General features: G+C 56.7%; 1 protein-coding gene across 4 annotated transcripts in view; it reads left to right on the top strand.

Annotated features, from left to right (window-relative positions):
* RIPOR3 (RIPOR family member 3) overlaps positions 1 to 25,104 on the top strand; it is a 75,529-nt gene that overhangs the window by 33,683 nt on the left and 16,742 nt on the right. Inside the window, exons 2-7 of one of the 4 annotated variants that reach the window (XM_067708443.1) lie at positions 8,826 to 8,909; positions 11,872 to 11,990; positions 18,673 to 18,819; positions 21,080 to 21,158; positions 24,159 to 24,182; positions 24,489 to 24,542. In XM_067708443.1, the coding sequence (XP_067564544.1) occupies positions 11,881 to 11,990; positions 18,673 to 18,819; positions 21,080 to 21,158; positions 24,159 to 24,182; positions 24,489 to 24,542 (414 nt within the window). In that variant the 5' untranslated portion in view covers positions 8,826 to 8,909; positions 11,872 to 11,880. The remainder of the gene's footprint in view (positions 1 to 8,825; positions 8,910 to 11,871; positions 11,991 to 18,672; positions 18,820 to 21,079; positions 21,159 to 24,158; positions 24,183 to 24,488; positions 24,543 to 25,104) is intronic. The other 3 variants (XM_067708444.1, XM_067708442.1, XM_067708445.1) reach the window with 3 other exon arrangements.

Genomic DNA, 25,104 nt, shown 5'->3' with positions numbered 1-25,104 from the left:
TGCACGCACGCACACCTCATTAAGAGCAAGGTAAAAGGTAAGTGAAGGGCTGGGAGAAAATTAAGAAAAGATCCCCAATCCAGGATTTATAACTAGCCCCTAGAAATCAATGAGATCAAGGTGGATAACTGGGGACTTCCCTGCTGGTCCAGTGGTTAAAAACAGACTCTGCACTCCCAATGCAGGGGGCCCGGGTTTAATCTCTGGACTGAGATCCCACATACCACGCAATGCAGACTGCAGGAAAAAAAAAACAAAAACTAGGTAACTGTACAAAGGAAAATGAATTTGTAAGTTCCAGAAAAGAAGGCTCTAAGGATAATGTACATATGGAAGCAAGCATGAGCTCACTGGGAATCATGTCCAAACATAACTTCTACTTAGGAACCACTAAGTCCATTTTAGAGAACTGGAAGTTGAGGCCTGCGGGTGATAGCACAGCCCAGAAGCCAAAACTCAAATTCATTAGACCCCGAAACCAGAATGGGATGGAGTGAAACCTGCAGCACTGCATTTCACTGAGGGTCAAATGAGCTGATTTGGGTCAAGTGCAAGGTCCGGCCTGGCTCTCTTAGCTCTTCCATCTTGGGGGGTCAGGCCCAGTGGACTTGGGAGTAGGGAAGGGGGAGATAAAACTGAGAAGGGGAGACAGGAAGGAAGGGTGAATCTGATTTGCATAATAAAGACTTGTGTGGGAGGGAGCTGGATAGAGAGCCCGAGGGCAGGGCAGGAGGTGGAAGGATTGATCTAGAGGCAGACAGATTGGAGGCGGGGCTAGGAGAGGGCCAAGGGCAGGGCCACGTGATGACTTTCGTGCCATCCCCACCCCACCCCCCAGCACCTTGGCCATCGGGGACAATTCCTGCATAAAAAATATTAAATAGTATAGGATATTGTGACTGGTATAAAGATGGATGTATTATAAAATAAAATACATTCTATTAATATACATAAATAATATAATTTTACATTATATAATAAAACATTCTCTTTGACCTAAAATTTCATTTTGTAGTCTTCTGATTTTAAAAGTAATCCTCATGTTTTCATGGGGCCTGTGCACTGTGCCCACATCGCTAGTGGAGAAGTTGGCCCTAACTTGTTCCACAGACAGCAGTCAGGAACAGAATTCTTTCCCAGTCCTTTTGGCTGGTTTGGAGAGAGACTCCTGGGCTCTGATGTCCAGCTGTGTGGCAGGGGGAAGGTCTGTGTCCCCACGATTACGGAGAATTCCAGGCGGTTCATCCAGGGTGGACTGGTTGGCCCACGTGGCCAGCAGAGTTCTGCCTGCCTGGGTTTGAATCCAAACCCTGCCTGTGTTGAGCTGCCCCAAACCAGCGCGTGCGTTCATCGGCATCAGGGTCTTTGGGATTAAAAAGGGAGGTAGCCTTTGGGTCTCTTCTGGCCTCCAGGTAGGGGGTTACGATCAAGGCAGGTCTCACGCAGAGCACTGACGTTACAGCAAACACCCCCCAAGGAGGAGGTCAACCTCTACTCCAAGCTCAAGGCCTCACGCTCAGGCCTACAGGCTTTCATCCATACCCTGGCGTGTGTGCGTGTGTGCACATGTGCGTGTGAAGGATGGGGGTGGCAGAGGCCCAGTGGGAGCTGTAGGCCCAGGGACCCTTCTGAATATGTTGGGCTGCTGGGGCCCCCAGGTTCCCACACCCTATTCATGTCAGGAGACGGAGCCTGAACAACATTCGTAGCCAACGGAATAGAGTATCTACAACACTACTCCCTTCACCTGTGAGAAATCGTTCCTGACCCCCAGCACGCTAATTCACCAGCCCTCTCGTGCAGATCTGACAAGCTGCCTTTAACCTTTAACCTTTAACCCGGTCCTTCCCATCGGTCACCATTCTGCACCCCGCCCCTGCCCCCGGGGGACAGTACAGTGTCTGCAGACAGTCTTGGTTGTCACGACTGGAGGGTGGAGAGCTCCTGGCATCAAGGGGTGGGAGGATAGCTGCTAAATATGCAGGACAACCTCCACAGTGAAGAATGACCCCAAATGCCAGCAGTGCTGAGGTACAGACCCTCCCATAGCTGCTTCTGGAGTGGGGACCCGCGTTAGCGCCCTCCACGCAACACCTACTCACCCCTAGGATGTGGGCTAGGTCTACGCACACTTGGGCCACGCTGCCCGCACATAAGCATTTTAAGGTGAGTTATTGAAGACCTAGTGCTGCCACGTGTTACTTCAGGCCGTTTCAGTTCTACCAGCCTCAGTTTCCCGGTCCGTAAAATGGGGGTGGTAACAGTGCCCACCTCAGAGGGGTGCTGTGGGGACATGCCCGATCCCTCCTGCCTGACCCCATTTTTATTGGTGATCCTAAGCAGACCCGAGTGAGAGTGGTGCTTCCAGAGGCTCAGCTTCGTCACCTCCCCCCATCTCTGGGCAGCTCCAGCTTCCTGTCTCCCCTCCCCACACCCACACACACTCCTTTGCCCGTGGCGGCCTCAGGAGGCTCCTTCCCCCAAGAGTTGCTGTCTCTTCCAGGTGACCCCTGGTCGACCCGCCAATGGGAGTGTGTCGGTGGTGGTCAGGGGCCATTTAAATTAGAACACTCTCTGGATATTTCACAGAAATTCATGAGTCATTTTTGCCTCATAAAACCCAGTGGAGTTAGCTGGGAGTGCAGATGATATCTGTGGACCTTTAAAAAATTTTTTTTCTTTTTTTTAAAGAGGCAGGTTTCTCCTTTGATCCCAGGTTCATCCTGAGAAGCAACGTTCTCTAGGTTGGAGGACACGCAGTCAGCTTGGTAGCTTGATTACTGTGCGACCGAGGACAGCTTAGTCAATCTCTCCATTTTCTTCAAATTAACGTTTTTTTCTTAATTTGAGGGAATACATGTCCATTGTAGCACATTCGTAAGGTACTGTTTCAAAAATAAAACACGCTGTATACAGTTCACATCTTGCTCTGGTTTAGTCACATCTTACCTCAAACATTTTCCCATGTCACTATTCCTCAAAATCATATTCCTAACGGCCGCACAAATTTCTTTTGTATGGGTTATCTCACCTGTCCCTTGCACTTGGCCATTTGTGGCTGCACCCTCCGTGTTCCCATCTGTGAAATGGGCACAGGTGTGCTGTGAAGTCCAATGAGAGGGCCTGCCCATCCTCTCCTGTGACTGGTCCTTGACGAGCCTACAGGCCAGAGTTGGTGCAGGACAGGAACTCCTCCCAGGCCTGCCCTGGGCAGGAAGAACACAGCGGGCTGTGGACTGCATGATACACTGAGGCAAGGGCCCTCTTGGATCCCGGATTCTGACTCCGTGCCTGGTCTTGAATCTGGCCGTCAGGAAGTTTCCATTTGCCCTGCAGCTGCGGGACAGTGGACTCTGGGGGCACAGTTGGGGCTCCCCAAGGAGCTGCTTGCTCTTCTCTTATACCAGAAGCCGGAGCCATCAGCCCATCTGTCTCTTTGAGACCAGCTGGCCACCTGCAGAGACACACCTGGGGTCTCCAGGTGCCACTGGCTCCAGCTGCCACTTCCACGGTGGCCCCTGAGAGCTGGTGGCAGGACCCAGGAATGTGGGCTGCCAGGCAGGTGGGTGCCTACTTGCTCTATTTAAACCAAGTGTTCTTCAAATCCGTACTGTCTTCATTTAAACATGCTATTTAAAAAAACACTTTAAGTCATACAGAGCACAGCTTGCTCTAAATGGAAGGTTACCTTAAATGAAATTCAACAAAACAAAACAACCTGACTGAGTTCAAGCGCCTCCTCTGCCCACCCCTGGCTCTGTGCCCGGGCCAGCTCTGTGCTCTGTTGAACAGGAAGGGTGACAAGTGACAGAGAGTCGGGGAGCCAGGATGAAAAGACGACTAAAGACTAAAAGACTAAGAGAACCCTCCCACCGAGTGATGCCTGGAGGCCACTGGGCATCCCTCACTTGGCCCAGCGTGTGCTGTGCTTGAGGGAAGCCTGAGTTCTAGCCCAATCCTCCCATTTTACAGACTGGGAGACAGGTTCAGAGGGGTGGGAACTTGTTCTAGATCACATGCGGCTGGAACCGTATTCTCCTGTTTCCCCGGGCACGTCTTCCCAGCCCCATACAACCTGGCTCAGGAGGCGCCCAGCAGGGAGAGGGGAGCCCAAGCCGGCAGGCGTGGAAGCCGATGGAAGGCGTCCATCCTGCGTGGGTCAGCTACGGGATTTTAAGTGGGCTCCAGCGGAGGAGCAGGGGACTGCGTTTTGGCAGGCACAGGGAGTTTGGATTCTTCTGACTCTTCCATTCACCTCTGGGTGAGCTGGGCAGGTCGTCTGGCCCCTCTGGGCTGGGTCTGGCCATCAGTAAGATGAGGGAGTTGGACTCCATCTGGTGCAGACAGTCTGGTTCCCAGAGAAGCCTTCCCAGGACGCCCTTCCCTCTTATGTATAAACTCACATTCCTCATCCTGGGCTATTCTGCCATTTCCTTTCGTGCTAAACCAAAGGGCTATTTTGGAAACTCCTATAAGCAAACTAATCCCTGGCTGGCATTTGAACGGATATAAAAGAGCCCTAAGTGAGGGACTCAGGCATAAACGCCGCCCAGCCCTGAGAGCCCACGCCGTTAAATTTAGAAGCATCGCTTCCAAATGAGGTGAAATTGCAGGTTCCCTGTGGCCGGTGGGCAGCTTTGGGCAGCACCGAGCAGGACAGATTTAGCAGAACAGGCTCCGGCTCCCTCTGGCTGCACCTTGGAGGAAGAGGCCCAGGACGGCCCCTTCAGTGTCTGGGGAGCAGCTGCTGGGTGAGGAGCCCCTTCAGCTGGCCCGCCTGCCCTGAGCTCCCCAGCTGGATCCAAGCATCAGATGCTGCCCGAGTGCCGGAGAGAGGCAGTCTCGTCTGCCACCGAAGGTTTGGGACCCGCATGATTTCTGTGACTCTCTCCTCTGCCCAGGGGCCCAGTGAGGTCCCTGGCCTGCCTCTCATGCCCTGCAGAGTGCCAGCTGCCCAGGGCTGCCCGACCTGCCTACAGTCCAGCCGCTAAAGGGTAATGCCGGCAGGGAGAGGGGGAGGGGGGATGGTCTTGGGGGAGGAGTGGGGTCTCCAAGGTGCCCAGCCTCTGTTCTGAGTGGTCAGTGCCGCTGTTGTGTCAACAACTAAACATTAAGAGTGTGACCCTCGGTGAAAGGTGACAAACATCCGTTGGGACTTGTCAGAAGCCCACTGAAGGCTCCTGGGATTCCAGGGGTCTCGTCCCGGCCACCTCATGCCCAGTCCACTGAAGGCTCCTGGGATCCCAGGGGTCCCGTCCCGGCCACCTCATGCCCAGCCCACTGAAGGCTCCTGGGATTCCAGGGGTCTCGTCCCGGCCACCTCATGCCCAGTCCACTGAAGGCTCCTGGGATCCCAGGGGTCCCGTCCCGGCCACCTCATGCCCAGCCCACTGAAGGCTCCTGGGATCCCAGGGGTCCCGTCCCGGCCACCTCATGCCCAGTCCACTGAAGGCTCCTGGGATTCCAGGGGTCCCGTCCCGGCCACCTCATGCCCAGCCCACTGAAGGCTCCTGGGATTCCAGGGGTCTCGTCCCGGCCACCTCATGCCCAGCCCACTGAAGGCTCCTGGGATTCCAGGGGTCTCGTCCCGGCCACCTCATGCCCAGTCCACTGAAGGCTCCTGGGATTCCAGGGGTCTCGTCCCGGCCACCTCATGCCCAGTCCACTGAAGGCTCCTGGGATTCCAGGGGTCTCGTCCCGGCCATCTCATGCCCAGCCCACTGAAGGCTCCTGGGATTCCAGGGGTCTCGTCCCGGCCATCTCATGCCCAGCCCACTGAAGGCTCCTGGGATTCCAGGGGTCTCGTCCCGGCCACCTCATGCCCAGTCCACTGAAGGCTCCTGGGATTCCAGGGGTCTCGTCCCGGCCACCTCATGCCCAGCCCACTGAAGGCTCCTGGGATTCCAGGGGTCTCGTCCCGGCCACCTCATGCCCAGCCCACTGAAGGCTCCTGGGATTCCAGGGGTCTCGTCCCGGCCACCTCATGCCCAGCCCACTGAAGGCTCCTGGGATTCCAGGGGTCTCGTCCCGGCCACCTCATGCCCAGTCCACTGAAGGATCCTGGGATCCCAGGGGTCTCGTCCCGGCCACCTCATGCCCAGCCCACTGAAGGCTCCTGGGATTCCAGGGGTCTCGTCCCGGCCACCTCATGCCCAGCCCACTGAAGGCTCCTGGGATCCCAGGGGTCTCGTCCCGGCCACCTCATGCCCAGTCCACTGAAGGCTCCTGGGATTCCAGGGGTCTCGTCCCGGCCACCTCATGCCCAGCCCACTGAAGGCTCCTGGGATCCCAGGGGTCTCGTCCCGGCCACCTCATGCCCAGCCCACTGAAGGCTCCTGGGATCCCAGGGGTCTCGTCCCGGCCACCTCATGCCCAGCCCACTGAAGGCTCCTGGGATTCCAGGGGTCTCGTCCCGGCCACCTCATGCCCAGCCCACTGAAGGCTCCTGGGATCCCAGGGGTCTCGTCCCGGCCACCTCATGCCCAGCCCACTGAAGGCTCCTGGGATTCCAGGGGTCTCGTCCCGGCCACCTCATGCCCAGCCCACTGAAGGCTCCTGGGATTCCAGGGGTCTCGTCCCGGCCACCTCATGCCCAGCCCACTGAAGGCTCCTGGGATTCCAGGGGTCTCGTCCCGGCCACCTCATGCCCAGCCCACTGAAGGCTCCTGGGATTCCAGGGGTCCCGTCCCGGCCATCTCATGCCCAGCCCACTGAAGGCTCCTGGGATTCCAGGGGTCTCGTCCCGGCCATCTCATGCCCAGCCCACTGAAGGCTCCTGGGATTCCAGGGGTCCCGTCCCGGCCACCTCATGCCCAGCCCACTGAAGGCTCCTGGGATCCCAGGGGTCTCGTCCCGGCCACCTCATGCCCAGCCCACTGAAGGCTCCTGGGATCCCAGGGGTCTCGTCCCGGCCACCTCATGCCCAGCCCACTGAAGGCTCCTGGGATCCCAGGGGTCCCGCCCCGGCCACCTCATGCCCAGTCCACTGAAGGCTCCTGGGATCCCAGGGGTCCCGTCCCGGCCACCTCATGCCCAGCCCACTGAAGGCTCCTGGGATTCCAGGGGTCCCGTCCCGGCCACCTCATGCCCAGTCCACTGAAGGCTCCTGGGATCCCAGGGGTCCCGTCCCGGCCACCTCATGCCCAGCCCACTGAAGGCTCCTGGGATTCCAGGGGTCTCGTCCCGGCCACCTCATGCCCAGCCCACTGAAGGCTCCTGGGATCCCAGGGGTCCCGTCCCGGCCACCTCATGCCCAGTCCACTGAAGGCTCCTGGGATTCCAGGGGTCCCGTCCCGGCCACCTCATGCCCAGTCCACTGAAGGCTCCTGGGATCCCAGGGGTCCCGTCCCGGCCACCTCATGCCCAGCCCACTGAAGGCTCCTGGGATTCCAGGGGTCCCGTCCCGGCCACCTCATGCCCAGCCCACTGAAGGCTCCTGGGATCCCAGGGGTCCCGTCCCGGCCACCTCATGCCCAGCCCACTGAAGGCTCCTGGGATCCCAGGGGTCCCGTCCCGGCCACCTCATGCCCAGTCCACTGAAGGCTCCTGGGATCCCAGGGGTCTCGTCCCGGCCACCTCATGCCCAGTCCACTGAAGGCTCCTGGGATTCCAGGGGTCCCGTCCCGGCCACCTCATGCCCAGTCCACTGAAGGCTCCTGGGATCCCAGGGGTCCCGTCCCGGCCACCTCATGCCCAGCCCACTGAAGGCTCCTGGGATCCCAGGGGTCCCGTCCCGGCCACCTCATGCCCAGCCCACTGAAGGCTCCTGGGATTCCAGGGGTCTCGTCCCGGCCACCTCATGCCCAGCCCACTGAAGGCTCCTGGGATCCCAGGGGTCCCGTCCCGGCCACCTCATGCCCAGCCCACTGAAGGCTCCTGGGATCCCAGGGGTCCCGCCCCGGCCACCTCATGCCCAGCCCACCAGGGAGAGGATCATTTTGCAGCCCGCTGGGTGAGATCACAAGGGTCAACTTCAAAGGCTCAGCCCCACCAGGGATCGGCCAGGAGAGGTGCTGCTGGGATCTGACGCTGGTCCAAAGGGCCCTGGGCTCCCACACCCTGAAGCCTGCAGGGGATGGGGCTCGATGTCTCTCAGCCGTCCCCAGGGCTACATTTCTAGCTTGGCAGGTCTGGGCCATGAACCTGCTTCCATTCTGGGGCCCCCTCCCTCCTGCTCAGGTTCACGGCAGCGGAGGGGGGTAGTGTCCTCAGCACAGCCCCTGCGGAAGCAGGTGCATCCTAGCGTGAAGTAGCTGGGCTTTGGAGCCCATCACGCCCAGGTTCAAATCCCAGCTCTGGCAGTTCCGACCTGTGTGACCTTGGCTGAGTCATTTCCCCTCCTCTCTGAGTCTCGGTTTCTTTATCTGCAAAATGGGAAGGATAATAATAATATTTGCCTCATATAGTGTTGGGAGTATTAAATGAGATTTTAAACCTTTAGAGCAGGTAGCAGAAGGAGTGCTGGCCACCCAGGGGTCATTCATCAATAGCTGCTGCTCTTGTAAATAATGTTTTAGTGGAACATATCCAGGCTCATTCATTTACACATTATCTGTGACTGCTCTTGCTCTAAAACGGTGGAGTTGAGTAGCTGTGACAAACACCATAAGGCCTGCAAAGCCAAAATAATTCACTCTCTGGCCCTTTCCCAAAGTCATTTGTCCACCCCTGTCTTGGAGTCCAGCACATAGTGGGAGTTTTAATCTTTATCCTGTTCTTCCACTGACTGCGCCTTGGGCTGCACAGCCTGCTGAAGTGGGGGAAGCAGCCCCAGCCTTTCAATTCTTGTCCTCTGGTCCCGTAAAGATGCGCTGTGACTCTTTCAGGCCCTGGAGAACGCCCCCAGCCCCACCTGCAGGGAACTCTCTGTCTAGTCGGGGAGGCAGACAAGTCACCATTCACCGTCCACTGTAAGTAAAGTGAGGCAGGGATTGGGGGGAGGTCCAGGAAGGCTTCCTGGGGGAGGTGATATCTGGGCTGGAAGAGGAGCTGGGAGGGTCTAGCCAGGAGGCCAATCCCCACGTGACAGCCAGACCTCACCCTGGAAAACGTGGCTCCCTGAGCCAGCCTCTTCACCTCTTAGAGGCTCTTTCCTCATGTGAAAAGTGGGGTCATTGCACCTCATGGCCCTGTTGTGAGTAGTCAGTCTACAGCCAGGTGCTGGCACATTGCGTGGGTCTGCACTGAACCTCAGTTCTCCTCCTCGGTCCTCCTTTCCTAACGCTGGGCGGGCAGATGGTTGGGTTTGTTCTGGCAAACTGCATGCAGAGGAACTGTTTAGCGATCGTCTTTCTCCCTTATCTTGAAGTGGAGGACCTGGGGGAGGCTGGAAGAACGACCCAGAAGGCCTGGGAGGGAGGGTGGCGGGGAGGTGGAGGGAGAAGGTGGAGGGAGGGCGTTCCGGTCCCCAGCCCCCCGGGGCTGGCTCCAGAGTCCAAGTCCCACCCGCTGACCTTGGGGATCTCCCTGCCTGCTCCCTCCTGTGCCCTTGCTCATCCTGGCTAGGATGGAGGGAGGGCGTGTTTAGCAGTTTGAGAAGTTTCCAGTGCCACCCAGAGCCTGTGCTGATAGGGGTGGGGGCAGTGGTATGCTGATAAAAGTTTAACAACAGGCAGAAAAACAAACAAACAAAAACACCTCAAACCCTAATTTGTAGCACGTGCCCATTTCCACGCTGTACTTAATTCTGTCATGGCTGATTTCAAGCTACCAACATTCCTGAAAATTTAACCGTCGACTCCTGTGAGCTGGTCCAAGCTGGCAGCAGCACAGCCCAGGTAGGGACTGTGGGGGCGTGAGGGTCCTCCCGTGGGGCTGGGGCGAACCCCCAGAGTGTGGGATGCCTGCCCACGTACCTGAGAAGAGCTGGCTCAGCATCAGTTACACAGTTCTCAGCCTGGCTCTGCCGCTTCCTAGCTGGGTCCCTGGGCTCGTCTTGTTACCTCTCTGAGCCTCAGTTTCCTCATCTATTGAATTAGGTTCGCAACGGCTCCTACACCTCAGGGGGTTGTGCGGCTCTACTAAGATAATTTACATAAGGCGCGTAGTGGACAGCTGGCCTAATTATGAGCTCTCCACTGCCAGACTGCGTCAATTTCCCCATCTGTACACCAGGCTGCTGTTCACGGACCTATTGCACGGGACAGTCCCTGGCACTGGGGCTCCACTCAGTGGGTGCTCCGCAGACACTTGCCGCTTCCTCCGTCGGGGCCAGAGGTCGCTCCTCGGCTCATCTGCCCCAGCAGCTGGGGTCTCCAGGCTGGGGTCTTGGTCAGCCGATGGCACACAGACAACCAGCTCTTTCTGGTGTCTATTTCACATCATGTGCTGTCAGCACATTGTGTCCTTGGTCCTTTTCTGAATTTCCATTTTACAGACGTGATCACCGAGGCCCGGAGCCGGTGAGCGGCACAGCTGCAGCTGGGGTTTGAGCCCAGGTCTGGCTTTGTTGCTTCCAGAGCTCACCTATGCACAGCACGTGTGGGACTCTGGGCTGCGGGAGGTATCGGAGGAGGAGGAAGCTTGTGGGGGGTCACGCAGATCTGCCAGGGGGTTCAGAGTGAGGGCTCTGGAGCTTGTGGTGGGAGCTGACTACGAACAAAATGCAGGATAGACACTGGATAGATGTGGCTGCAAAGGGAACGTTCTTCCAGGCAGAGGCCCCAGGGTGGGCAAAGGTGTGGAGTCTGGGCTCAGCCACTGGGTGGAGGGGATGTGGGAAGCAGGGGCCCTACCGAGCGGGAATAGGAGGGAGTTGGCGGAGCGGAGCTTTCTCAGGGCAGTGGGGTCCCCAGAATCCTTGCACCGACGCCACCCTGGCTGAGGGGTGAGGTATAAAACTGTAGCAGCAGAGATTTAGGTTAGATATGGGGGAGAACTTTCCTATTGTGTTGGAAGACACTGGACGATATTCCCAAACGATGTGGTGGCATTTTTCCAATCTCGAGATGGTTTGGAAAAACGTAAAGACAGCCAGGGTTCTAGGCTGGCCTCCCTGCAACCTGGGTCAGAGATGGGGTAATGGATCTGTGGCTTCTGGAAGCCTTTGATGCCAGCAGCCTGGCCTCATGTGAACTGGGCTGACTCACCCCCTGCTCAAAACCTCCCATGGCTCCCAGTTACCCTTAGCCAATTGCAAGGCCAAAGTCCTTCCTGGGGCCACCGAGGCCACCCTGACCTGTGCTCTGCTGGCCTCTCCAACCTCACCTGGAGCCACCCCCCCACCCTCCTGGACTTCTTTCCATTTCTGGATTACACCTTGTCCTCTGCGCCTCCAGGCCTTTGCTCACGCCGTTCCCTCTGCTTCAGATACCTTTCCCTCCCCTCCCCTTCCCCTTCTTCCCTCCTCGCCTTTCCTTCTCAGCTCTCGGTCGCCTCCTCCATGGGTTGGTCTGGTACCCCCATCATTTCACTATGGACTCCCTACTGTAATGGTGGCCCGTCAGCCCCCTGCTGGACTTGGAGCCCTGGAGGGCGAGGGCTGGGCCTGCCTTACTCGGCGTCTGGCTCACAGGAGGTGCTCAGCGGGGGTTTGTGGAGGGGGGTCAGGGTTACTGGCAGAGAGGAGTAGCTGAGGGGAGGTGAGAGGAGCTGGTTCACGAGTTGCTGGGTGCCCCCTGCATCACACAGGCATCAAGGACCCAAGCACAGGGTGCAGAGACCTGGGTTCGAATCTTGCTCCTGCCCCCCCCCCCAAGCTCCCTGACCTCACTGAGCCTCAGTTTTCTCATCTGTGAGCTGGGGGCAGCTCCAGCCGCCCCCTCTCTGGGGCTGCTGTAGGGCCCTTGGGGGCCACGGTGGAGGGTAGCCAGCCTGCGGTCAGCACTCACCGGGTGCCAGTTCGAGGCTGACTGTCCTGCCCTCTCCCTGCAGGTGACAGCCATGTCGGTGAGGGTGCGGTTCCTGTCCTCTGGGGACACAGGGGCTGTGGGGGTCATGGGCCGGAGCGCCTCCTTTGCCGGCTTCAGCAGTGCCCAGAGCCGGAGGATCGCGTAAGTTCTGCCCGGGCTGTGTGTGGGAGGCTTGTTTGAGGGCCAGGGATCGGGGGGCCGGCGGGGGCATCCTCCTCCCACGCCAGTGACCCTGAGGCTCACTCTCATGCCAGGCCTGCAGCGCAGGGTAGTGTGTGTTTGTGTCTGCCTGTGTGTCTGTGTATGTCTGTGTCTGTGTGTCTGTGAGTGAGATGCTTGGTGTTGGGAGAAAGCTGTAATTTGCTTCAGATCTGAACAGGTGTCACCCTACGTGCTCCTGGCAGTTGATCCTGGAAGCTGATCTGCTTGAGTTTATCAGGCCCACTTGGCAGATCAGAAAACTGAGGCTCAGAGAGGCAGAGCTGCTCACCCAAGGTCACACAGCAAGACTGATTCAGAGTTGGAACTTAGTCTCCTAGGGGCCAGGTTAGGATGGAATGTTCTTCCTGTTTTTTGTTTTTTGTTTTTTTTTTGCGGTACACGGGCCTCTCACTGTTGTGGCCTCTCCCGTTGCGGAGCACAGCCTCCGGACGCGCAGGCTCAGCGGCCATGGTTCATAGGCCCAGCCGCTCCGCGGCATGTGGGATCCTCCCAGACCGGGGCAGGAACCCGCGTCCCCTGCATCGGCAGGCGGACTCTCAACAACTGCGCCACCAGGGAAGCCCTGTTCTTCCTGTTTGATAGAATGGGAAGTAGGGCCACCTGTGACCTGGGGCAAGTGACTTCACCTCTCTGAGTCTGGTTTCCTCATCTGCGAAATGGGGATCACAAATGTCCCTCCCTCATGGGCTTGTCATGAGGGTACAGTGAAGTGACACATGGTGAGCTGTCAGCACATGCTGGCACGCAGTAGGGGCTTGTGGGAAGTTTTCCAAGGAGGAGAGACAGGCAGAGACAGGCCTGGTTAGTACTGACCCTCCAGACGTGAGTTCACGGCTGATCTGCGATGTGTCTCCTCCCGCTGCAGGTAATGCCTGGGAGGAGGGTGCGTTTCTGCTCCTGGGGCCACAGCCCTGCCAGCTCAGGCGTGCCGGGCCCCTGGCTCCAGGAATCCTGAGGGCCCCAAACGGCTGCCAGTCTGAACAGCCGTGGTGGGCAGGCAGGGCCCTCAGCCAGAGCAGGGCGCAGAACCAAATCTCATCCTGGCGTTCCCCTACCTGAAACCCTCCGGAGGTTCCCGTCCCACTGAGAGCGCAATCCGGTCCCCACGCGGCAGGGTCTGGCTGGCCAGCCTCATCCTGAGCCCTGGGCTCTAGCCGCATTGGCCTCTCTGTCCTCCAGGCCTTTGCACAGGCCCTGCCCTCGTCCTGGAACCCTCCCCACTGCGATTCACCTGGCCTGGTCCCGCTTAATCTCATCAGGCCTTGGCTTCAAAGCCACTTCCTGGGGGTTGGGGGTGTGGACCACCCGAGCCCGGCAGGCCCTCCTCGTGCTCTGTCCATAGGCTCCCCAGCTGCGCATTAGACCCACCTTCCCCTCCCCCCGCCCCACCCCCCATCACTGTGAGGCCGACCCTGTGGTCAGGCCCTCCCAACTCACTCGCCTTGTCTCGGGGCAGCCCAGCTTCTCGGTTCTGAGGTGTGCCTGGGAGGAGTGGCATCTCAGGGCTGAAATCCTGGAAGCACCCCTAGGAATCCCTAATTCTTTCCACAAGTATTTATGGAGCATTGGCTCCGGTCAGGCCTCGTCCCGGGCTGTGGAGACAGGCCCAGGCCCCGCCCTCCTTTCAGGACGGGGAAAACAATAAGCCAGTGATAGTCAAGATGGATGCCGCTGGTGGCAGGTGCCCGGAAGGGGTTAAAGCAGGGAGGCAGGAGGGCAGCAGGGGGCTTGGAGGAGGCCCCCAGTGAGGCATTTAAACGAAGGCAGAGAGAAGAGGAGCCCATCACGTGCAGACAGGGTGTGGGCGTGGGAAAGCCTTCCAGGCGGAGGGGACAGAGGTGCGAAGGCCCTGAGGTGGGAATGAGCTTTGAGGGACAGAAAGTGGGTGTGCGGCTGGCCTGTGGGACAGTGGTGTAAATGTCCTGGGGCTCCCCGTCCTGCCCCCATCCCCCAACCCTGCAGGGACTACTGGAGGATGTCTGGCTTGGACGGGTTCTGAGATTCCTGAGTGGCCTCCATCGGGCCTGGTTCTCTGTAGTCCCCTTGTCCAGGGGTGAGGAAGTAGCTGCCCGTGATGGCAGAGAAGCAGCACATCTGTTTTTAACTTCCTGTCTCTGTACATAACTTCTGTACATAACTGTACATAACTTCCTGTCTCTGTACATAACTTCTGTACATAACTGTACATAACTTCCTGTCTCTGTACAGCTCCCAGGGATCTGGACCCTGGCTCTGGGGCTGGACGGTCTGGATCGGGTTTCAGGTCTCACCTCTGGCCTTATTTCCCAAGTAATCCAACCAGGTTGAAACACGGCCACATTGCCAAGGTGCTCAGCAGCGGGGGCAGGTCAGGCAAAAATAACCTTAGACAGGAGAGCAGAAGAGCCTGGCTCCACTTAGATGTCCCCAGCCCTTACCCCTGCCCTGGCACCTGAAGCCCCTTTGCCTCTGGACAGCGTTGTTGTTTTTTTCTTTATTGTGTAATCAAAGAATTCACTTGGGGAAGTAATCTGGTGAGGAAATTTTACACTAAGGTTGAATGACTGCTATAACAAGGCCACATATAATAAATATATAATACTATATTATAACATAAGGCCGTACATAATAAGGTGGGCAGATGAAGAAGAGAGCCGGGCCCTGACACTGTCCCATTCTGCCCTGACTGACAGGCACAGGCTGCTCTTAACCCCTTCCTGCCATCCCTCAGCCAGGTCTCCCCTCCCTCAGGCAGGGACCCTCTTGAGCCAGGAGACCCTGCAAGGTCCGCACCACCTGGGAATTCCTCCACTGGGACGGCTGGGAAGTGTAGGTGTGAAAACCAAGCAGCAGCCCTTGATTTTCAAGGAGAGGAGGCTAGAGAAAGGGGGCAGAGAGGAGGGCTAGACCTCAGAGACATGTATCAGGAGAAACAGGCTAGTACACGTGAAGTACCCAGAGCAGAGCTTGACCTTTGCGAGTGCCGTGCGCGTGTTTGTCATCATCCCTGGGCGTCTAGTACCACCAGATGCAGGAGGAAAGGTGCGCTTACAGCCAGCTTTGAGTCCTCACCTGAAATGTGTCCAGTCGGTCCTCTTATTTATTGCCCCGCCCCCAGCCCCTCCTACCTCCGGATCCTGCACCTGCAGCAGCCGCGCACCGGGCCTCCGATAGTGTCTCCCAACGACACCAGGTAGAAGGGCTGGCCCAGCGGCCTCACGTGAGGGCTGGGGCCCATGGGTCACACGTGCCCATCTGGAAGCTCGTCTGGCATGCCGGGGGATGTTTAATATTTACTGAGTCCTCTCAGAACTGCTGTGACATCCGCCCCTGGAGGTTGCTCCCTGCCCTGGCAGTTGTGGCACTGGGCCAGACATGAAACCTGATTTCGCCATCCGGAGACTGCACGTACATCACCGTCCCTGGCGGGGCTGGCCACCACACCTGCTCTGCTGAACCTCAGACAAGAGCACTGGGTTCAGAGCTTCCCCAGGAGCCGGTGCTATCAGGCACAGCCACAGAGCGAGGGCGAGGAAGTTGCCAGGTAGATGGAAGTGGGATCCAGCCGAGGGCACGCATCTGCCGGGGACTGTGGGACTCTGGGAGCTGGCAGGTGAGCGGGGCTCCTGCAGCCCCACCTCCAAGCTGCTCACCCACCCCACCTGCCTGTCTGCCCACCTGCCGGGGACCCTAGCCTGTCTGAAACCTGCTTCTCTCGAGGCTGCAGCCCTGCCTGTCCCTGCCAGCCTGCAGATGGCAACTTTGTGGAGGGTGTGTTCCAAGAGGTGGCTGATGTGGCCTCCGGGAGGGTCGGGGAGGAGGGAGCACAGTCCCTGCCTGGGCTCTGCAAAGTGTCACTTGACATATAATATATGAATAACAGCAACGGCAGGTGCAGGGGTGAGCTTAGTCCCCAGGGCTTGCGTGCACATTACCCAGACTCAAACATCGCCTGATTGGAGGAACCTTCCCTGTTCACCCTTTGCATTCATTATCCTGCCTTTGTTTTTATTCTTGGCACTAGGCACTATCTGATATATAATTTTTTTTTTTTTTTTTTTTTTTTTTGCGATACGCGGGCCTTCCACCGCTGCGGCCTCTCCCGTTGCGGAGCACAGGCTCTAGGCGTGCAGGCTCAGCGGCCATGGCTCATGGGCCCAGCCGCTCCGCGGCATGAGGGATCCTCCCGGACCGGGGCACGAACCCACGTCCCCTGCATCGGCAGGCGGACTCCAACCACTGCGCCACCAGGGAAGCCCTGATATATAATTTTTTAAATTGAAGTATAGTTGCTGTACAATATAACTGATGTGTACTTTTAAAAATTACCTTATTACCTTCAGCACATATATAGCACTTACTCTTTCCTGGGAACTGCTTGAATCTCTTTACATTTATTAACTCATGTAACTCTCACAGCAACCCTTTCTCTGGTCCCCATTTTATGGATGAGAAAACCGAGGCTCAGAGAGGTTCAATAACTTACACAAGGTCACACAGCTTATAACTGGGTGAGCCGGATAGAGACCCCAGCATGTGGTTCCGGAGTCTGTGCTTGCTACCACTTCCCACGGTCTCCCCAGCTGGCAGGGCAGCTCACGAGGGCAGGGGTTTTGTCTGTTTTGGTCACTGTTCTACCCCTGGCCCCTAGAATGGCATCTGGTGTATGACAGGAGCTCAGTAAATATTTGTTGAATGAATGACTATCTCATGACAACTCCGTGGGGCAGGCCCTCTTATTATCCTCCTTTTACAGATGAGGAAACTGAGGCTGCAGTAGATTAAATACCTGTGCCCTCTGGGGCTAGAATTTGGCCATGGGCGGCTGACCAGGAGCTTGTGTCCCGTGAGATGATAGGAGTTGCTGGCTTGGTGAGGCCCCTGAGGTTTCCAGGGCGGGGCTCCAGGTCCTTCCCTGATGCAGCACCCTTGGGACCCAGTTCTCAGCAACCCCGGGCAAGCCCTGGGACCTGTATTTCTGGCACGTTGGCCTGTAATGTGGCTGTGCATCCATGTTTTGGGGAACCACGGGGTTTGGGGCTTGATGTCCGACAGCAGGGGTGGACAGGACAGCTCTGCTGAGTCAACCACAGGACCCTGTGACCGTGTGTGGAATGTGCAGTGTCTGGTTGGCTTGGAAGTACAGCCCAGCCACCTGCCAGGCCTCTTGGGGACCAGGGCTTGGCGATGGCCCAGTGGCCCTTCTCCCAGGCCTGGCGAAGGAGACGGAGCTGTGTCCACTTGCCCCCTGCCCAGCTCTCCAGAACACAAGCCCCCCACCCCTCCCCGCAGACTGTGAACCCTTGAAGGTGGGACTCTGGCCCCTTGGCTCCCATCATGTTGCATGATTCAGAGAAAGCCCCGTTCTGTGAGTGTTTGAATGAATGAATGAGCCTGTGCCCTTGATTTTAGACCCTAAAAGGGCAGCAGACTGTGAAGGGCATCCAGGGACACTCGGAGCTGGGTTTCTAGCAGGAGGATATCTCCCGAGTGAAGCAGAAATGGTGAACCTCTGAGAAAGTGGTCCTCCTACTGTGGTCTGAGGACCAACAATAGTGTAGAGCCAATGGACCGTCTGCTCCATAGGCTGTCCAGGGCCTGTTCCTTCTCTCTTGTTGCTTGGCCATACCTGTGGGGGGCCCCAGTGCACATGGTTGAAGCTGGCTCTTCAGTGCATCCGAGGAAGATGAGGAAGGAAGTGGGAGAAGTTCTCTTCCAAGGAAGTGGAATATGTTGACTAACCCAGTACTGGGACATGGGTTTGCCTCAGAATGCCCATGGATGCATGGGTGTGTGTGTGTGTGTGCATGTGTGCGTGTGGGTGTGTGCGTGTGTGCATGTGTGCGTGTGCGTGTGTGTGTGTGTGTGTATGGTGATTTGTCAGGCTACCTCCCTCCAAACTATATGTATAAAGAGCAGAGTTGGGGAGATGTCCCTGAGGGAAATTGAGGTGCTATTAACAGAGGGAGGGGAATGGATGTGGGGCAGGCAAAGCCAACAGGTACCCAACCCATGGGTATACCACTGGACTATGATTTGGCCTCCCACGTTGCTTTGCCTGCACAGAGCTTGATGAAGAGCACAAACAGACAGCATTGGCATTTGGGCTGCTTGATTGTATTTCTCACTGTAAGTTAATTTCTCACATCAGGTTAGTGTTATTATTCTTTTTTTAATTTATTTTTTATTTTTTTTTGCGGTTCGCGGGCCTCTCACTGTTGTGGCCTCTCCTGTCGTGGAGCACAGGCTCCGGACGCGCAGGCTCAGCGGCCATGGCTCACGGGCCCAGCCGCTCTGCGGCATGTGGGATGCTCCCGGACCGGGGCACGAACCCGCGTCCCCTGCATCGGCAGGCGGACTCTCAACCACTGCGCCACCAGGGAAGCCCCTATTATTCTTTTAATCCTCATATCCAAGCCCTCATTTGACAGATGAGAAAACTGAGGCCCAGAGAGTCTTGGCAGCTTTCCTGAGACCACGCAGCTTGGTGGCAGTGGGGTGAGACTCAGCCAGGTCTGCTGACTGCCTGGGGCTCTGGCCACTGTTCCCAAAGTGCCTGCCCCTGAGAAGGGCTTGGTCCAGACCCCTGCTCTGACCACGCCCCCCCCATCCCTTCTCACAGAAAGTCCGTCCACAGGAACTCAGTGAGGTCTCGAATGCCTGTGAAATCCTCCAAGATGTATGGCACGCTGCGGAAGGGGTCTGTCTGCTCGGATCCCAAGCCACAGCAAGTGAAGAAGATCTTTGAAGCACTGAAGAGAGGCCTCAAGTAAGGATGGCTATTCGTGGCCTTTAACAAGTGCATTCTTTGTCCTCGTCTGCTCGGTCCTCTCTGCCTCTTCCTGGGGAACGTGGGTGGGTCTCTGCTGTAAGAGGCCACAGAGGGAGCTCCTGGTTATCTGTTTAGTCAACAAGCATGTCCTGGGTGCAGCCATGTGCTTGGCCCTGTCCTTGGGCACCGGGGACACAGTGAATACGGCAGGGGGACCCTGGTCTCATGGAGCTCACGGTGTGGAGGGGGAGACGGTGATAAAAAGTAATGTGATCAATACCGTAACTTCCACGAGCCCAGAGGGCAGTGAGGGAGGTGATGGAGAGACAGCGTGTGGAAGGCCTGTCACACAGGGCTGCCCAGAGAGCTTCACTGAGGAGGTCCTGATGGTTTCCGAGAAGGAGCCATTGTGCTGGCCTCTGGGGGACAAGCATCTTGGGCAGAGGGAACGGCACGGGCAAAGGCCCTGCAGTAGGAGCTTGCACAACAGCTGGAGGTCAGGGAGGCCGGATTCAAGTGAGGAAGAGACTGACTGATTAACTGAGCAGAGGTGGGAACAGGAAGATTCAGTCACTTATTCCCCATATTTTTATTGAGGGCTTATCAAGTGCCAGGCGCAGGGTACGGGAATGAACAAAACACAAAAACCCCTGCCCCCGCGGAGCTGACATCCCAGTGGGGGACACACAGACAATAAACAATATAGAAAAGTAGGATAGAGAGTATGTCGGGGGTGGTAGCTCCTATGGAGGAAAACAATCAGGGTAGAAGTTGTGCGGTTGATTTTAACTAAGGTGTTCAAGGGGGGGCTCACTAAGAAGGTGACATTTGAGCAAAAGCCTGAAGAGGCGAGCCCTGCAGATGGCGGGAGAACATTTCAAGCCAAAGGAGCCACTTGTGCAAAGACCCTGGGGCAGGAGCATGATCGGCCCATTAGGGGCACAGTGGTCGGGTCAGCATGGGAGCTGAGGTGGGGGGAGGGGTATTCGCACATTTGCCGAATGGAAGGCTTTTCCTTCTTCCTGGGATGCCCTGTCCTGCTCTCCACCTCTTGTGACCTGCTCTTCATCCCTCACTAATTAATAATAATAATAATAATAATAATAACAGCGGCAGCACCTCTATGACTTGTTTGGTGCTTCGTGTCCCTGATGCCGTGAGAGACTCTCTCAGCCTCCTTTTCCAGGCGAGAAACTGAGTCCCAAAGATGGGAAGCATCTTGTCCAGGATCCCACAGCCAGGAAGCAGAGAGTGGGGCTCCAGGGCCAAGGTTGCCTGCCCTGCTGTCCCCTGGGCTTAGGGTAAATGCCACCTCCCTCCGTGCCGGTGCCTGGCTCCCTACGCAGGGGTCATCCCACAGTGCGCCCGGCGCTGGTGCTGAGAGGGAGCCGGGGATGTGCCCAGAGGGTGGAGGCCTATCTCCAAGGTGCCGCTCTCCCAGGAAAGCTTCTGGTGATTCCTGTGAGGACCGCACATTTGAGACGTGTCTGGGGTCAAGGGCATCTCCTTCTTCCTGGGGAGCCCAACCCCTGAGGGAGCTGTGGTCTGACAGAAGGTAGTGTAAGTGGGCCCAGAGAGGGTGAGTCACCTTCCTGGGGTAAGCCAGCAAATCTACAATGGAGCAGGACGGGGCCCCCACCTGGCCCCCAAGTCCAGACCTCAGGTTTCATGTCCGAGTCTCTTTTTGGCGGAAAACACAACATGAAAAGTCCCCTCGGGCCCATGGCTTTTTCTGTGCCTTCCAGAGTGGGTTTGTCAGGCCCCTTTCTGGGCCTGGGCATCCAGGCAGCAGGACGGCCTGCCTTTGGCTGTGAGGGAGGTGTGCTCTCTGTAACCTCCCCACGGGCTGGGGTGAAGATACTGGACTCTGGAGGCCACTGCCTGGTTTCAGACCCGGGTTCAGCCTCTTCCCTGCTGTGTGACCCTGCGCTGAGTTGCTTCAGGGTCAGTTTGCCCATCTCTAAAATGGGTATAATAACAGTAGCTCCTGTTTGCAGGGCTGTTTGGGGAATTACCTAAGGGATTCCCCATTTTGTACAGCGCTGGGCGCACAGCCCTGGGTGTGTGGGATGTGGAGGCTGGGCGAGCTGGGACTGGGCTTCCTGGGGGTGGGCTGAGTCTGCCCTCTGACCCCTGAGCCTGCTGAGCAGTCCCTGCTGGTGGCCGTGGCTGCCTCCTCCCTGGAACTCTGCTCATCTGCCTGTTTCTTTCCTTTCTCTGCTCCTTTTCCAACTCCTTTTCCTTGTTCTCCTCACAGGGAGTATCTGTGCGTCCAGCAGGCCGAGCTGGATTACCTGTCAGGACGCCACAAGGACACCCGCAGGAATTCCAGGCTGGTGAGACCCCTCCCGGGCCCTTCCCAGGCGAGCAGCCTTGGCCAGGGTTCCAAGATGGACCCTCTTTCCCCCCGTTGCCTGCATCACGGGTGTGACTCTCAGTCTCGGAACTCAGAGGCCTAAGGAGTGGGCTTTATTTTTGATGAATGAACCTCACTTGGACCTGGATGAATTTAACCTCGCAGACTGGTGGGAAGCTCCCGGCAGCCCCCCGCCCTCACATGGTGCAGCAGTTCACACATCTTTGGGCCACCTCCCTTTAGTGCTAGAAGTAACTGTAAGGTAGGCGAGTGTGCAGAGGGGTGTCTACGTTAGATGGCCCTATTCTGTAGCGCTTGGCCATCTGGGCCCCCTGCAATCAGGGTGGCTTACATGATGGCAGGAAATTGGATCAGGCATTGAATCCAGGGTGTGTCACTGTGCCAGTGGCCCTGACACCGTCCGTCCTTGATCATCCCTGCGTGTTCCCACAACGTCCAGCGGCTCTGCAGTTTTGCTCTCATCCGAGTGGCATCTTTGAGGCTGCCCTGGGGCCTGTCTAGCCCAGGATTCACCTGCTCTGGGCTTCTGCCATCCCCTTAGCAAAGCCAGATTTAGAAGAAACAAAACAAACGCCACAAAAAACCAATACCAAAAACAAACCAAAAAAATAGGATTTCCAGTTAAATTTGATTTTCAGATGACAAATCAATTTTCAGTATGTCCCATGCAATCTTCAGGACACAGTTATACTAAAAAAAAAAAAGTATTCATTGTTTATTGGAAATTTAAATGTGACTGGGGGTCTTGTATTTTTTTTTTTTGGCCACGCTGTGCAGCATGCGGGATCTTAGTTCCCTGACCAGGGATCAAACCCGTGCCCCCTGTAGTGGAAGCGTGGAGTCCTAACTACTGGACCACCAGGGAATTCCCTGGGTATCTTGCATTTTATCTGCTGGCACTGCCAGGACCCCACTGCTGGGTGCCTGCATCTCTCCAGTGGGGAGGCTTTCTTTTGCATCTTGGGGAGTCCTTCCCAGCCCCTCTTCTCTATCCGGCTGCTGCCTTGTGAAAACCCCTCCTGTCCTTAATGAGAACTTCTGGAAGCAGAAACCAGGAGGCCTTGATGTCTATGGTTTTCTCTAGCTCATTCCAGCCCTGCTCCTCCAAGGGCCAATGCAGAGAGCGGGCCACCGGCTTGACGGAGGGACTGCAGACACGAGGGGGTGGGGAATGAATCTATCAAAGTCATGTCCCCTCACCTCTATATCCTGGCCCCAGCAAAGAAGACCTCGGGGGTCGACAGGGTGGGAGATGCAGGGCTCCCAGCCTGCCGGCCCACTTGGAGAAGGGAAGGCCGGGCAAACTCACTCATGCCTTGTCCTGGGTGGGCAAATGGGTCAGTGCAGAGGCGGAAGGAGGCGCTGCCTTGTTCCCGGCCCTTCCGAGCACTTGCCGGGCCTCCCTCTCTTGTGGGTGTGGCTGTTCTCACGTCCTCCGGTCTCTCTTTCTCTGTTCTAGAAGTAACTCTAAGGGACGCAAGGTTTATGTAAAGGTCTGTATGTGTTAGCTACTCCCATTTCATAGGTGGGCACACTGAGGCAGGGAAGGGGCAGCAACTGCATTGGGGCCACCCAGAGGGACGATGTACCTGGGGTCCGGTTCTCAGTTTCTGAGAAGTTGCTGTGCAGTTACTTCTCTTTCCAAAGCCTTGGGAACTTTCCTATTTCTTAATTTCTTGCATAGAGTTGTTTTTGTGTGTGTTTTTAAAGAAAATATTTATTTATTTTGCCTGCGCCAGGTCTTAGTTGCAGCACTAGGGATCTTTTAGTTGAGGCATGCAAACTCTTAGTTGCGGCATGCATGCGGGGATCTAGTTCCCTGACCAGGAATTGAACCAGGGGCCCCTGCATTGGGAGCGTGGAGTCTTAACCACTAGACCACCAGGGAAGTCCCCTTACATAGAGTTTTAATTTCATAATCCTACACGTACAATGTCACATAAATGCATACGTAGGAAAACAGACGTTGGCACGGGGTTAATCCATTTTTCCTTCTTGCCTGACTGGTTCCCGTCTGCAATCTTCTCTGTCCCACCCTGTTTAGCCCTTGAGGACAATCTAGTCTTTATCTTTCCATATTTTCCTTCCTGGTCACATACTCATGCAAATATACAGATTGTGCATATAGAGTGGTTTGGTTAACAGTTGTCTTACAAAAATGAAATCGCAACTTACATACTCTCCCGCCTCTTAGTCCTTCTCCTTAGTGGATCGCCAACCTTGTGGAAATGCGTCCAGGCTCAGATATAGTGACTCTAACCCATGTGGGCAAAGCAGGGCCTGTTTTGGAATTAAAGTTTATCCGAACACAGCCCACACCCATCATTTACATATTGTCTGTGGCCGCTTTCATGCTCCAGTGGCAGAAACCATGTGGTCTGCAAAGCTGCGATATTTACTATCTGGCCCTTTATACAAAGGTTCCCCCATCCCGACAATATATTCTTTTCATTGGCTACACCGTGGCCCCCTGCGAATCTGGATGGACCAGTCCGGATTTGCAGTTTCCTTAGACCTGAACTCCTGGGTGGTGCTGGCCGCCTCTCCCCACTCTCAATTCCTCTGGTCATGGCTGAAGTCACCCCTTAAATAATCAAATTGCACTGGTTCCCCTCTTGTTGAGTTTACACCGTCCTTTACTCTTCGTAACTACCCTGTGGGGTCGGTGCTGTTGGTACCCCACTTTACATAAGGAAATGGAGGCTCAGACAGGTAGAGAAACTTGCCTGGGACACACAGCTGGCAAATAGAGTCAGGCCTAGAGTTGCCTCACCCAAAGCCCGTGTGTTTACTCATTCTTCCTGCTTGGCCTGGACCACAGCTTGCTGACTGCAGGCCTCAGAGGACGGAGTGGCCGCTGGCTTTTTGTCCTCTGAGCTCAGGCGCCCCTGGGATGTAGCCTCATGGTCTTGGAGGAGCACTGGAGTCCTGACTCCCTCCTTCCTCTCCTCCCCTGCAGGCTTTCTATTATGACCTGGACAAGGTGAGGGAAACTCCTGTCTGCACGTGGTAAGCAAGGTGGGCCATGGCTGGGCCTGGCTGGATGAGAATAACGTCTTCGCTTGCATTCCATCCTCCTGGCTGTCCCATGGGAGGAATACTTGGGTTTCCTCCCCACTTTACAAATGGGGAAACTGAGGCTCAGTGATGCGCCTTCTTTAGGGATGGTGAGGGGCTGGCCTGGCGTTGAGCGCAGCTCTGTGTGTCAGTACCTGGAGGAGGGTGGCAGGGGCTGGGGGGGAGTGTGGGCAGGCTACTTTTGAAGCATCTTCTCTTCTTCTGGGAGAAGCAAACACGCTCTGTGGAAAGGCACATTCGGAAGATGGAGTTTCACATCAGCAAGGTCAGCCTGGCTTCGGGGGGTGTCTCCCGGCTTGCTGGGCCTCTGCTGGGTTAGCAGTGGGGCGGTGGCGGGAGGTTCTCTGGGTGCCAGGTGGCTGGAGAGAGCCGAGGAGGAGCAGAGCCTGCAGGGGCTGAGCCCTGAGATGGGGATCAGGGGGTTGGGGTTAGAGGGCTGGGAATGTTGAGTCCCACCACCCGATCATACAGATGTGATTGCAGAGGCCCAGAGAGGGACAGGGATTGGCCCAGGGTCGCACAGCAAGTGCCTTAAGCTTTATATTCTGCAAACTCTTCCGTGAGCTTGCTCTACTCCCCCAGGAGCCCAGTGGGCGGACAGAATATCACAAACCCACCTTCCCTGTTTCACAATTGAAAAATCGGGCAGGGAGAGGGGAAGCGATGCACCCACCCGGCCAGTTCACTAGTTTTTACTGTGCACCCGCTGGGTGCCAGCCTCTGCCAGGTGCTGGGGATGCGGAGCGGACGAGACAGACTTGGTCTTTGCCCCGCGGGCGCACAGTCTACGGGGGTGGGACAGCCGGGGTGGGGTCGGCTGCTCGGGG

This window comes from Pseudorca crassidens, chromosome 15 (genome assembly GCF_039906515.1).
Source record: "Pseudorca crassidens isolate mPseCra1 chromosome 15, mPseCra1.hap1, whole genome shotgun sequence".
Taxonomy (NCBI): Eukaryota; Metazoa; Chordata; class Mammalia; order Artiodactyla; family Delphinidae; genus Pseudorca; species Pseudorca crassidens.
The sequence above is the reverse complement of the archived record's forward strand: the minus strand, read 5'-3'. Positions and strand labels throughout refer to the sequence as shown.